This window comes from Schistocerca piceifrons, chromosome 1 (assembly GCF_021461385.2).
Source record: "Schistocerca piceifrons isolate TAMUIC-IGC-003096 chromosome 1, iqSchPice1.1, whole genome shotgun sequence".
Classification (NCBI taxonomy): domain Eukaryota; kingdom Metazoa; phylum Arthropoda; class Insecta; order Orthoptera; family Acrididae; genus Schistocerca; species Schistocerca piceifrons.
Window position 1 is genome coordinate 665,993,851 of NC_060138.1, and position 14,381 is coordinate 666,008,231.

The 14,381-nt window shown below is 38.0% G+C and overlaps 1 protein-coding gene across 2 annotated transcripts in view; it reads left to right on the top strand.

The window, feature by feature from the left end:
* The window catches only part of LOC124805717 (probable elongation factor 1-delta), a 51,125-nt gene that overhangs the window by 15,712 nt on the left and 21,032 nt on the right, over positions 1 to 14,381 (top strand). Inside the window, exons 3-5 of one of the 2 annotated variants that reach the window (XM_047266290.1) lie at positions 3,513 to 3,596; positions 5,792 to 5,885; positions 12,000 to 12,169. In XM_047266290.1, coding sequence (XP_047122246.1) covers positions 3,513 to 3,596; positions 5,792 to 5,885; positions 12,000 to 12,169 — 348 coding nt within the window. The remainder of the gene's footprint in view (positions 1 to 3,512; positions 3,597 to 5,791; positions 5,886 to 11,999; positions 12,170 to 14,381) is intronic. The other variant, XM_047266297.1, reaches the window with a different exon arrangement.

Sequence of the window (14,381 nt, forward strand, 5' to 3'; positions counted from 1 at the left end):
AATGTGTGGAGAAATAAGGAAGTATCTTGTGGAGAAAAGGTTCTCCCCCCCACCCCCAGGTGGATGTGTTCACCAATATATGAATTATTTTAATTATTTCGTTATTGCTCTCTTAGTGGTGTTCTCATTAGATTTAATGGTGACTAAGTTCATACATTAGTGAAAATGGTAAAATACAAATATTTAGGAGTTTTATAGGTGTCCTGTCTGTTCAAATCACAATTGTTATCACATACCTGACTCATTCTCATGTGATACATGAAATAATTTCATAGTATAATATCCATACATTTTGAGCTCTTCTCAACTGATTATACTTAAATAATTGTGCATTAGTTTTTGACAGGTTGTGTAATGATAATGTGAGTAATGATTTGAAAATGAATGAATACATTCAGAACTAGTCACAATTAACTCGAATTTACAAGTATAAGAAAGAAAAATAATCAAGAAGTCATAAGTCAGAGGAGTTGTAGTGGTAATAGGTAGATGCATAACTATTTTTTGTTCATAAATGTGGGCTTATTAGCAGGAGTGCCATAAGAATGTAAAAGTATATGCAGATTGGGTGCTCCATTAATTGTTTCGGGCATGCGATTTCATTAAGCTGTCACTTTGAAAGAAAATTTTTGATATTTTACACAAAATTCTGCTTGAAATTTAGTAAAAAGTGATTAATTTATAAACTGAGTAAGGAATTCATCCTTACTTTCATTTTAGGGCAAAAAATACCGTTGTAAGCTAAGACTGCGAAAATTGATACCTCTGACCTGTGTGTGATGTTGTTCGTTGAGAGCCCTTTTGTCTGTGTTTTCCCCACTGATTTTTATACACACACTTTTAGCACTGTCATATGGTTTTTCTTCTGTAATGGGATTGGCGTTGTGTGTTGCATTGAAGTAATCATTCTCGAATTATTATTACATTTTGTTTTTTCTATTTTTGCAAGCTGCGTGTAAGTAATGGGATACAAGTAACAGTGTCCATACCTAAAGTCGGGCATGTTCTCTCACATTCACTGCAGAATGTGAAGCCTGCTGAAAATGAGCATATTAAAGAAGTAAATTTAATTAACAGCATTGTACTGTCCAATGAGAAACTTCGCAAAGGTTGCACTAACATAGAGAATACAACTAATTCAACTATTTCTGGAGAGATTTCTATTGAATGTATTGGTAATGTATCCACCCCACATCAGAACAAAGAGGAGAAAAGATTCAAGCAAAAAGAAACAAAGGAGAAAAGAAATAAATTAGATAAGAAGTCGCGTGAAAGAAGAATACTAAATGATGCAAAGGTAAATTTTATCTTGCTGTCATGTTGCATGCAGTAAAACCTACAGTGGAACATATTTTTCACAAGTGCTGCATGAGGATTTTGTGCAGGAAGTAATTTGAAATTTTTCAAGTTTTTTGCACATCTTGAGCACTTGTAGCACAAAACATTCACTTTTACAAAATAATTAATTTGGCACTTTCATATGACTTCTGTTTTATGGGTAGTCAGCTTTTTATGCGATTTCATTTGTCCAATTGTAATTGCTTAACAACTTCTTGTAATATTTTCTTATTTGGCTCTTTGAGAGGCATTTAGTAATTCATTGTCTGCATGCTAGTTTTGTTCTCGATTGCTTACTCTCTTTCAGTAGTTAAAGAAGTTAAAAATAATTAAAATCAAATGTAATAAGCAACACTACAGATTAGTTTCTATTTAGCTATGTACAAACAACTAAATTTTTTGTGAAATCTGCATTTAATGATATGGGTGGTTAATGTTACCAGTGTGGCAGATGTCAATCATGAGGACAGAGTTGCACGTTCGCACATGGCGTACTATGCGCTGATTCGACTCACCGAAACATCAATCACTAATTTATATTAATCAGAGTATAATACAGTACACTGTTCTGCACAGGCCAGGTACTAAATGCTCTTCAGAATTAAATACATATGTAGTAGCATATGTTCTGAAGGAAATCATTGGTTTGGATGGCAGTTTAATAAGTCTAAGGATTTGTATCTGAGGTCAACTAAGAGTTAACAAGAGACTGTATGATTTAGAGGGCCAGTAAGTTAGCGTACTTCAGCTCAGCATTTGGGCGGCAGTCTTAAAACTGAAAGGAAGACTGTCGTTCAACCCCACAAAGAAAACAATGACCACCATTATACAGTCCCATTAACAAACATCAGTCTTCTATGGTTGGGTTCTGAAGAGCACACCAGGTTCCCTCCTCTCTCTCTCTCTCTCTCTCTCTCTCTCTCTCTCTCTCTCTCTCTCTCTCTCTGTGTGTGTGTGTGTGTGTGTGTGTGTGTGTGTGTGTGTGTGTGTGTGTGTGTGTGTAGTTTAATTTTCCTGTCTTTCTGTAGTGTTAAACTCTCCCCCACCCTCCTTCTCCCTTGTCATGGACAAAAGGATTGCGGGTAAGTTGTCAACAGGAAAACTACTGCATGTGGTTTTGTTATAGTGCTACTTGTTGAAATATTTTGTTACTTTCTGTATTTATATCTACTTCTGTTTTAATTTGTTTGGACTTTACTTAATAGATGGTCATGTAACAAAATACCTACTGCTGGAAGCAATGTGTCCAGTGTTATATGTGACTCCTAAAGTTCAGCAGAAATTCTAAGCTTTTTGCATAACTTATCAGGCAGTATTTGGGAAAAACATTTTCTTTATTCATTTGTTTTGGTGATCTAAAGTAGCCATGTTTGTAGACATCATTTCTTTCACTAAAGAGGATAGGTTGTTGTGTTTTAATAGCGTTCTTTTCTTCAGTTTTTGTGTAGCTCATTATAAAGGATCTTCAGAACAACAAATATTATACAAAAGTCATTTTAAACAAGAGTATTTTTATAACAGCCTGTGACAATTTAAAAATTAAATTTAAAATAAAGATTTCTTCTCTTAAGTGAACAATCAATTCCATAACTAATTACGTTATTATGAAAAGGAAAGTTGCTACTCACCATATACTGGAAATGTTGAGTTGCGGATAAGCACAACAAAAAGACTCTTTGTATGGTGAGTAGCAACTTCCATTTTCATAATATTGTTACATTCCATCCTGGATTTTTCATTGCTTAATTAGATACACTTGTGCATCATAAATTATCTTTGTTAGTATGTGGCTGAGTAGTGACATACAGGGAAAATGTAGGTTTAAATTAATGCTCCTGCATTAAGTTGTTATAAATTTAGGATTCAGTGTGCTGCTATTTATTTTTTAAGTCTGGGTAATTGAATTTAGTTTTTCATGTAATTAATTTATTCTTTTAATATATTTCTTCAAAATACGTATGTTGGAAATATTAGAAATATGCTATTTCATTCTTGCTCTCAATATTTTGTTTGTTTCTTTACATTGATATTGTTAACTGAGAGGTGAGACACTGTCATATGGGTAAATTATAGTGTATAAGTTTGCATGCAACCTAAGATATTTTTACACATAACTTTAACATATTGATGACTGGTGTGCTTTTTTAACACTGTTATTTTCTCTTTTGGTGTAGGGATCTTCTAACACTCCCTTAAAAAGCTCTTTGGCAGGAGAAGTAGCAAAGGCTCGGCAGCATATAAAAAATTCTTTAGAATGTGTGAGTAACTTGCATGATATTATCTAGTTCTGTTTTTGATGTCAATTATTTTTAAGATTATTCATAATACATTCGCAGGTTATTTATTTAAAAAAAATTTCTTCATTGAATTGTATTCACAATTTTTTGTGGATCTAAATTTCTTAACTGGAGCATGTGTTAATGGTACACTGAGTTAATGAACACATTTCTTACAGACTGTACTGTGCATGTAGTATTGATATGAAAAGATAGACATCAGTGATACAACTCTTGCGGTTTTTATTTACTTAAATGTAAATGTTATTTTGTAAGAAATCATTTAAAAAGTTAAATCACTTTTGCATAACATACTCAGCCTTTAGGTCACAACGTGAATAATATTATTACTGGCTTCAGTTGTGTGTAGCCATCATCCTCTTGATGTTAAAAGATTCATATGTAATGTCAGTTAATAAACAGCATACATATCCTCTTGCTCATACCAAGCTCTTAATTTGTCAGGCTTCTGCTAAGTCTTTATAAGAGGAGAGTGGAAGAATTTAGCCCCACAGAGCCTGTAGAAGGCTACTTTTGGAATGAATGGTGCAGGGACACTAACTTTTCCTACCTAATGATAAAGTGCTGTCACTACACTGTTGTAGTTAGCTTAAATTATAAATAGAAGTAAAGAATGAAGAAATGTTTCAGGAGATCTTAATTGTTTGTCATTTGTAACGAGTTTGGTTACTGTTGCAAATTTCACATCAGTTGTCAAGAGCAGTATATGGAGACATTGTTCACATTCTTCACTTCATATTAGACAAAATTTTTTCATGGATGCTCATTCTAAGTATATTGGCATTGGGAAATAGTGATGGTCTTGTGAATTATTTGTGTTTTTCAGCCTTAGGTTACAAATTGTATCATATCCTGTTTAAACTTATTGCACAAATTAAAACCAGTGACTCCACTGAGTGAACCAATGCTGAAAAGTAAAATTAAAGAAAGGGGGAAATTGTTTCTTCTGTCAGTTGTTTGTAGGTCCTGTAATATACCTGGAGTTTGCTTAATCACACAGTTTGAAACAACCCTGATGGCACAACTCACTGTGCACTAGTATGTGTGTTAATGATGTTATCAGCGTCCATAGGAAAATGAGTGGAAGTGAATGCGAGGAACACGTAAATGCAATAGAAAATTTAAAAAGCAGGATAAAATTTCTGTCTCCTCCATCTCGTGCATGATCACCTGCACAATCACATAGCTCACTTGTGAGATAATGTTAAAAACGGTCAGGTGTTCTTGAAATGTCAAAACACAAGTAAGACACGAGGAAATCTAAAAAATAATGTACACTCGTACATAATATTTGACTTTGTCTCCAGTTTGTCATGATTTTTAATGAAAGAGAACTTAAACATGTGAGATAGTGCTTCACAGAATATAGCAACTGGATAAGAATTGCAGAGAATGTTGTTAATTTCATACTATGGTTGTATGGGGAGTAGACCAAGAATTTGGGAAATAAAAGCTGCAATACAAGAAAAGAAAGGAAAACTGCTTAATCTGTAAGGAAATTAAAATATGTCATTGAGAGAAATTGTTTATTAAAAATTGGGGTATAGATTGGTGTGGTTTTCCAAGGTGCTGGGAGTTTGACTTCTGTTTATCACTGTGTGCCTATTTGCTTTTCTTATCATTTGACACAGCATTTCCATACAATTCCTTCAATTCTCATTGTCATGATCAGCATTTAATTATAATGTTCAGATGGATCTAGCATAAAAATAACATTCCACATGACAAACTGTTCTGAGAGTCCATTTCAGTTGTGCATTTTACAGTTTTCAAATAGTGAACTGATAGCTGTGTTTTTCACTTCAGTTCTTCATGCATTGTAAAGAAATGTCTTTTTTTGTTTCTTTAAACTACTGGTGTGGAAAGTGTAAAACGTTGTGAAAAAATGTATTACATTCATCTGCTATTTACGAAAATTTTACAGAAAACATTTTGTTTTTTCCCTGTCATTGTGTTGCACAATGTCATATCACTTCCACACCAGGAGTTGTAGTGTAAGTTCTCTGTAATTAAAATGCAAATTAAAATCATTGCATAAAGGTGTATATTGATGCTGAAAACAGAATTGTTTGTGTAAATTTGGTTGTAAGGTATTTAATTTTTTATTTGAATTTGATACAATTTGTACTGTCATAAACTCGCATCGTTCTTTATAGATGGATGGTATAGCGGCCTTGGCAACAAATGTAAATGTTGAACTTGTTAACAGACTGAATTCCTTGGAGAAGAGCAACACTGAACTCAACAGCCGTAAGTGATGTATAGTATATTGTATTAATTTTGTCAATAGATAGCCTTGTGAATGGACTGTTGCTCTATGGCAATGCAATTGCTAAAACTTCCAAGCACTAAAGTTTGATAATTACTAAATTATCACCCATTTAGAATGTAAGCCATTCTGTTACATGGCTGAAATATCTTCAGAGACAAATGGCTGCCACCTCTGGCACATTGAACAAAAGAAGCAATCGGGAGGAGGTGGGGAAGGTGAAGGGATAGCAGAATATAGGTGGGTGGGGGAGAGAAGAGTGCTGTCTGGTGGAGTGTGCAGGGTCTAGATGGAGGCATAAGACTGCCACCAGGTGCAGCATTGAGAAGGCTGTGGGTTAGGGAGTTGTGGGAGGGGGAGGAATGAGGAGCTGAAAAGGAGAGGAGTAGGGAAGGGGAAAAGTGGCTGGGTATGAAGGCAGAGGATGATACAATGAGGGTATGGTAAGATGAACGGGAAAGAGGTAGTAAAGGCAGGGACAGAAAGTGTTGGGGTGTAATGTGTGGGTACAGTATGTTACCATTGATGCTGGCATAGTTTCTTCAAGCCCCTTCATAAGAACAGACTTTTCAGCAGAAAAGAGGACCTCCATGCATAACCTCAAAACAAAAGCTGACTTGATGATCCTACCTGCAGACAAAGTTGGCACCACAGTCATTATGAATCAAAATGACTGGTGGAAGTCGTCTGCCAGTTTTCTGACTCCTTCTCCCATAAACTCTGCCAGAGTAATCCCATCCCAGAAGACCATCATAACCTCCAGTCCCTGCTTAAAGCCTCAGGCCCATCCCAGAACTCATTTCCCTTCTGAACCATAGCACACCCTGCACACCCACCTTCTGCATGCTCTCTGAAATCCACAAACCCAACAGTCCTGGATGGCTGGTTTTTCTGCCCCCATTCAGCCCTCATTGACCAACATCTCCCTCCAATTGTCCATTATTTAACCTCTCAAACAAGCTTTCTTTCATAGACTGTCCATCTCTACCTCTTTACCTCCTGCATACCTGCTTGTCATTGTTGATGCCACATACTTTACACCCCTGGTCTTGCCGGTATTGAACACTACCTTTTCCCAACATCCTTCAGACACCAAATTCACTGCCTCATTCATCATAAACTGTTCTAATTTTATCCTGACACAAATGCGTCTCCTTTGAAGGGGCGGTATACAAACAAATCTGTGGCACAGACATTAGCACCGACATTGCTTTCTTTTACGCCAACCTGTTCACAGGCTATCTGGAGGAGACCTTCTTAGCCTCCCAAAATGCCAAACCCCTAGTCTGGTTTAGTTTCATTGATGATATCTTTGTGATCTGGACTCAGGGCAAAGACATGCTTTCCTCATTCCTTCACAATCTTAATACCTTAACTTCCATCCACTACACCTGGTCCTCGTCAACCCAGTGTACCATCTTCCTGGGCATTGACCGTCTGCTATGTAATAGCTCCATCCCATCTCTGTCCACAATAAATCCACCAACCATCCACAGTACTTGCATTTCGACTCCTGCAATCACTTCCACACCAAAAAATTCCCCCTCAGATGGTGTATCTGTAGTGCCAAGAGCTCCCTTGTCCACTATGCTGAAGGTCTCACCAAGGCCCTCACAGACAGGCACTATTCCTCAGATCTCTTGCCCCATCTCCTCACAAACCCCAACGCTCACACCACCACCAAGAACCAGCTATTAAGAAGCACCTCCGTCACCAAATACCACTCTGTACTGAAATGACTGCATCCTTCATCAGGGCTTTACCTATCATGTCCTGAAATTAGGGACCTCCTACACAAGATCCTTCCCACCCCTCCTAAAATGGTGTTTCATCGTCTGCCCAATCTCAACAACATCCTACTCGATTCCTGTGCCACTCTGAATCCCAACTCATTGCCATTGGATAACCCAGGTACAAGATCTGCCCAGTTCACCCAACCAGTGCCTCCTATTCCAATCCTGTCACAGGCTTATCTTACCCCATCAGAGACCAGACTACCTGTGAAAGCAGCTGTGCTGTATACCATCTCTACTTCAATCATCACTCAGCATCTTATATTGGTATGACTACTAGCCAGCTGACCACCAGGATGAACAGCTACTGCCAAACTTACGGCCAAAGGCAAATTAGACCACCCTGTGGCACAACATGCAGCTAAAATGACATGCTTGAGATCAGTGGCTGCTCACAACACGCACCGTCTGGATCCTCCCCTCCACCACTAGCTTTTCTGAACTACTTACAGCATATTCACTCCTGCAATTATCCCCTCAGCCTCTGGTAACTTAATATCCCCACACCCTTCACCCAACAATTTCTGCCCCATCATACCACCTCTTCCCTACTCACATCCCTTCAACCTCATTTCGTTCCACACTTTGTCGACAAACCAGCACATTTTTTCCCCTTCCTTACTCATCTCCTTTTCAGATCCCCCCCCCCCCCCCCCACACACACTCATTCCCACTCGCCATTTCCCCTTGTGCACCCTATTTCCCCCTCCCCACCTCCCTGCCCCTGTGCCCCCCAATACTGCACCTGGTGGCAATCTTGGCGTGTCTCCATCTAGTCCCTGCACACTCCACCAGACAGTGCTATTCTCCGCCCTGTTATCCCTCCCCTGCCCCTTCCAGATTGCTTCACTCATTCAATGTGACAGTTGCATTCTGGTTCGGGCTGCCATAGGTGGCAGTAGAGTGTGTGTGTGTGTGTGTGTGTGTGTGTGTGTGGTTTTTTTCTCTCTGTAAATGTGTCTTTCCATTGTGCCTGTCTGCAACGCAACATGTTACATTTGTGGTGAGTAGCAATCTGTTCTTTTCCTTATATGTTTCGTTTTCCAACCTGGATATTCCATTGATTGATATTTAGATGTCTTGACAATGTCTACTTCATTATCATTACAATCAGCTACATTTTTCATTGCAGCATGGTTCCTGATACGTTTGTTTTCCTGTCTGTTCTAGCAATTCCTCTCTCTCTCTCTCTCTCTCTCTCTCTCTCTCTCTGATGTATGCTTGCTGAACAACTGTGTTTGTAGTGATTTTATGTAAAAATCCATATCTCAGTGCAGTGTGTGAGAAATAACACTGCTTTTCAGGCACATCAGAAACTTTTTTGAAAACCCTGTTTAGTTGGCTGAAAATATTCCAACCCATTTCTACTCTTACATTTATTTCTTTTTGCTGTCCTCCATCACTGTGTTCAGCTGCCCCAGATTCTACAACTCACTATCTGGATTTCAAGGTCTAAAGTAAAAACTTCTTATACGAGACTTAGGTATTTATAACCAGGCAGATGTTACATGCTGCAGGAAGGAGGTAGTGTGCTACAATCTGCTTGGTTTTCAAGCAAAATTTGGCACTGTATTGAGAATTTCTTGATGCGGAGGAGAGTCAGGGAAGTGTTTAGGTGCCCTACCTTTTTATGTTTGTGATCTGGCAGACAGTACTGCTAGTAACCTCTGATTCTCCACAGATAACGCTGTTATACACTTTGAAGTACTATTTGGAAAGCATTGCACAAGTATCCAAAAAAACTTGATAAGTGGTGCAGAGATAGGCAACTTGCTTTAAATTTTCAGAAATGCAAAATTGTGCATTACACAAAATTAAAAAAATACATCATTGTGTGACTGCTGTATCTGTCATATTTTGTCAGTCATCTCGGATGTGTGTGGCTGTAACATTCCTTGAATATATGAAATTGAGTGAACAAACAGGTTCAGCTGTAGCTAAAACAGGTTGCAGAGTTTGGTTAATTGGAAGGATACTGGGAAATTGTGATCAGAGTACAAAGGAGGTGGTTTGCAAAGTACTTGTGTGAGTCCTCCAAGAATACTGCTCAAGTGTGTGGGACTTGTCCCAAATAGACTACATCTACATACATACTCCGCAATCCACCATACGGTGTGTGGCGGAGGGTACCTCGTACCGTAACACTTGTGATGATCAAACCTACCAGTAACAAATCTAGCAGTCCGCCTCTGAATTGCTTCTATGTCCTCCCTCAATCCGACCTGATAGGGATCCCAAACGCTCAAGCAGTACTCAAGAATAGGTCGTATTAGTTGTTTATAAGTGGTCTCCTTTACAGATGAATCACGTCTTCCCAAAATTCTACCAATGACCTAAGACGACTATCCGCCTTCCCCACAACTGCCATTACATGCTTGCCCCACTTCATATCGCTCTGTAGTGTTACGCCCAAATATTTAATTGACGTGACTGTCTCAAGTGCTACACTATTAATGGAGTATTCAAACATTACGGGATTCTTTTTCCTATTCATCTGCATTAATTTACATTTATCTATATTCAGAGTTAGCTGCCATTCTTTACACCAATCACAAATCCTGTCCAAGTCATCTTGTATCATCCTGCAGTCACTCAACGACGACACCTTCGTGTACACCACAGCATCAGCAAACAGCCGCACATTGCTATCCACCCTATCCAAAAGATCATTTGTGTAGATAGAAAACAGTGGACCTACCACACTTCCCTGGGGCACTCCAGATGATACCCTCACCTCCGATGAACACTCGCCATCTTAGAGCCACTCACATATTTGGGAACCAATTCCATATGCTCGTACCTTAGTTAGGAGTCTGCAGTGGGGCACAGTCACGCTTTCTGGAAGTCAAGGAATATGGCATCCATCTGATACCCTTCATCCATGGTTTGCAAGATATAATGTGAAAAAAGGGCGAGTTGCGTTTCGCAGGAGTGATGCTTTCTAAAGCTGTGCTGATGTGTGGACAGCAACTTCTGTGTCTCAAGGAAATTCATTATATTTGAACTGAAAATATGTTTGAGAATCCTGCAACAAACTGATGTTAAGGATACACACACACACACACACACACACACACACACACACACACACACACACACATAAATGTTGAAGACAAAATTGACACTTGACTTCATTGTACAACATGTGCAAACATAGGTAAAATAAAAGCTCATTATTATTCCCATTGTCATTGTGCCAAACAGAGTAAGTTTTTCATTTCCTTACCTTTTAGTAACAAATAGCAGGGTAATTCTGATAGGATTTACTAAATTAAGCACTAGTTCATAACAAATTTTCCCAGTGCTGCTGCAGCTCTGTAACTTTGTTAGAACATCCCACATTTCAAGGTCATCTGATGGCTGTTATTGTTATTCACTATTCCTTTTCTTAAATTCTCAGTGAAATGCATTAACTGCTTGATGTCACCAGTTTTTGTTTCAGATTCTGAATGATACTTACAGACTGCCCATTACATTAGTATCTTAATAATCATGTAGTCTCTCTTACTTCTGTATTTGGTTTACTAGGTTTTCATCTTTAGTTCTGTGGATACCTGCTCATTGATAGTCCCATTAGTTTTATCTGTGGTTTAACATACTTACTCCTCCCTTTGTGACCTCCCATTGATCACATTCCTTTTATATATTCAGCTTAGTACGTAGCAAGTACTGTCCTTTGTCATTTTCAACATGTCTCGTTTTACACAAAATAGTGCAAAACATGATTAAAATACCAGAACCAAAAACAATCTGTATAAGGACTATAAAACCTTAACATTAGTACAAAAAGGAGTCAAATACATTGGTACTCGTATATTCAGTAACTTACCACAGCATATCAAAGGTCTGGTAAGTGATAAAGATCGGTTTCAGGGTGAATTAAAGAACTTCCTGTTGGACAGCTCCTACTCCATCGATGAATATCTTCACAAGGACCCAAGTATTATAGCTCATAACTCCATCTGCATTAAAATTGTACAATATCCATGTATCTGACTAAATTTTTATTTGTGAACTATCTTAAAATTAATCTGAAACTTATAATTCGTTAATATTTCATTATTAAACAGTTGATCTCTTGATATGTCATGCTATATTGTATGATGCAAGCTTCATCATAATCATTAATATATATTGTCCACATATCAAGTTCTTGCTTTGTTTCTGAAGTATACTGGTGTTTAAACTGGGGTAACTATCTCAAATAAAATTCAAATCATTATGTGAAACTGTTTTAGGAAGTTGATACATTATTTCATGTCAGGAAATTGAAATTCTGTCCTAGTGTGATTTTGTTCACAGTTGTGAAAGATCTGCAAGCTGTTATTAAACAACTGGACTCTCGTGTTAAAGTGCTGGAAACAAATTCAAATAAGCCAAGCCACGCGGCCACTGTAGCACCAGCTCCTACACAGGAGAAAACAGTAGATGACAATGATGATGGAGTCGACCTTTTTGGATCTGATTCTGAGGTAATTAAAAATATTCTAGTTACTACTGAGCAGTTACTTTATATTGGAAACCGTATGTCCTCCGTTCATAGCTTTGGAAGCGGAACACTGATATCACAGTGGTTGCTTGAAAACCATGAAGTTCTGTTTGGAGTTTTGGTTTGGAAGTGCATTCATATTTGATTTCTGTATACATTGATTTCACAACTACATTGAACAGAGAGACATTTAGAATCCAGATAAAACTGTTAAGTCAGAGAGTGGTGACTTTCACAGGTGGTATGTGATATTGCTGATACTTGTATTATGAGCATTTTCTGTGGTCCAAGGCACAATTTTCTGCCACTGAAAAAAGTGTGTGAAGATTTGAACACTGGAAAGGATTTACACTCACTGCTTGCCACAGTAGTAGTATATCATATCCCTAGCACTTGCACCTAAGTGTACAAAGGAACTACAAAAAGAAGCATAAATACCTGCGTGAAGAAATACAAAAGCATTGTCACTTTGGCAACACGCAAAAATCAGCAGTAGCAAATCATGCACTCGGGCTGGGAAACAATGAAATTTTGAAAATGTAGTTTTAACAAGATTTGATAATTACAGAGTGGCCATAAAAATACAAAAATGCAATTTCAACAAAAAAGGAGGAAGATTGAAATTAGACAAGCTTTGAGCCTTAGTGCTAAATAAAACAAACAGCATCAATGCTTCCCACAACTGGCGCCATAACACAAGTTGGTGTGACTCCGCTATCTTAGGTAGCAGTGTGATGTCACGAACTGAGCATTGTAAACATTACAGCTAGAAGAGCTTGTTTGAGTCTGTAACAACTTTGAGTCCTTAAAGCCTCTGATGTCTTTATAATTGGAAGACAAACCATAAGGCAAAGAATTAGGCCTTTGACCACAACTTAATTCTTTATGCAAGTGAAAAGACAAATCCAAAAATAAAACAAAAAAACTAATTTGAAATGTTTATAATACATTAGCTGAATATTTATGTAGTGGCACTGAATTGTGTGTATGGGGGGGGGGTCGGCGGCAGGAGGATCAGAGGGGGGGGGGGGGGAATGCATTTGTGTGTAGTTGATGTTTTGCTGCTGCTAATGACCATTGTGCCTTCATATTTTCTATATTGTCAATATGCATCCACTTGTATGTTCCCATAATTAGAAGTTATCTGCCAGTTACTCTCAAAGAAAGTGTTTTTGGAAAGGAATGAAAGAAAAGTGTAATTGACATTAAATGACGCTAGGAAGGCATTAGCATTTCAAGTAGTGTTTACAAACATTATTTAGTTAACTTTCTTGACCCCTGGACTCCTAATTTCTGTGCAATTCGCACCCTAGGGCTTTGTCTAACATTGCCAACCTAACTACTGTGTGTGTAACGTTTTTCATAGTTATGTTAATGAAGAAAGCTTGGGGTTGGGTGAAACTTCGCTATTAGTCCAAATGGCTGGAAAGTTGGCAACAGTGAATAAGAGCTATGGATGATATACGCACTACAGTATAACCCCACTTTTATGCTCCCAGAATTAACGTTTCTCTGCTGTTTGACCATTTTTTTTTATCATTCCCATCAAATTTCCTATGTCCACAATGCTAATTTGCACCCAATTTTGTGTCAACATATTTAAAATTTTCCCACACTTCACGAGTTATGAAAAATTGTTCATGGAGGAAAAAAATGATGCTGGTGCAATGTTGGCTATCCAGTAGTGTTTACAAATATTACGTGGTTAAGTTTCTTGACACCGGGGCACACTACTCAGCAGTTTTGAACCAGTAAACGTATGAAAGTTGGCAGAATTTGTGCCGAATCTCCTGCCAGTGCCAAGCTCTACTTGGTGTGGTGGCTGATGATAGTAACTAGGTTTGTTTGAATGATGGTATCATGACCAATCACAGCCATTTTCAGACTGTCTCTACTGCGCAAATGCAGTTTCGTGATTGTTGTGATCAGCGTGATGTGTTTGTCGAACCGTATTTAGCGTGTTTCGGCATTTGGCCACTTGTAGCTCTAGTTGACCCTGTCATTCACTTTGTGTTGCTCAACTGCTTTTAGCTGAAACACAGCACTGGTTACTTATTTTTTCAAACTGAGCAAAACGTGTTTCGAGAATTTATTCTCATTGTCAAGTGCATTATTTGTGTATGTATTGCTTGTGATATTACACAAACAATGTTAGTGATGGCTTGTGTGTGTGGTTTTCCATGTAACTGAGGAAG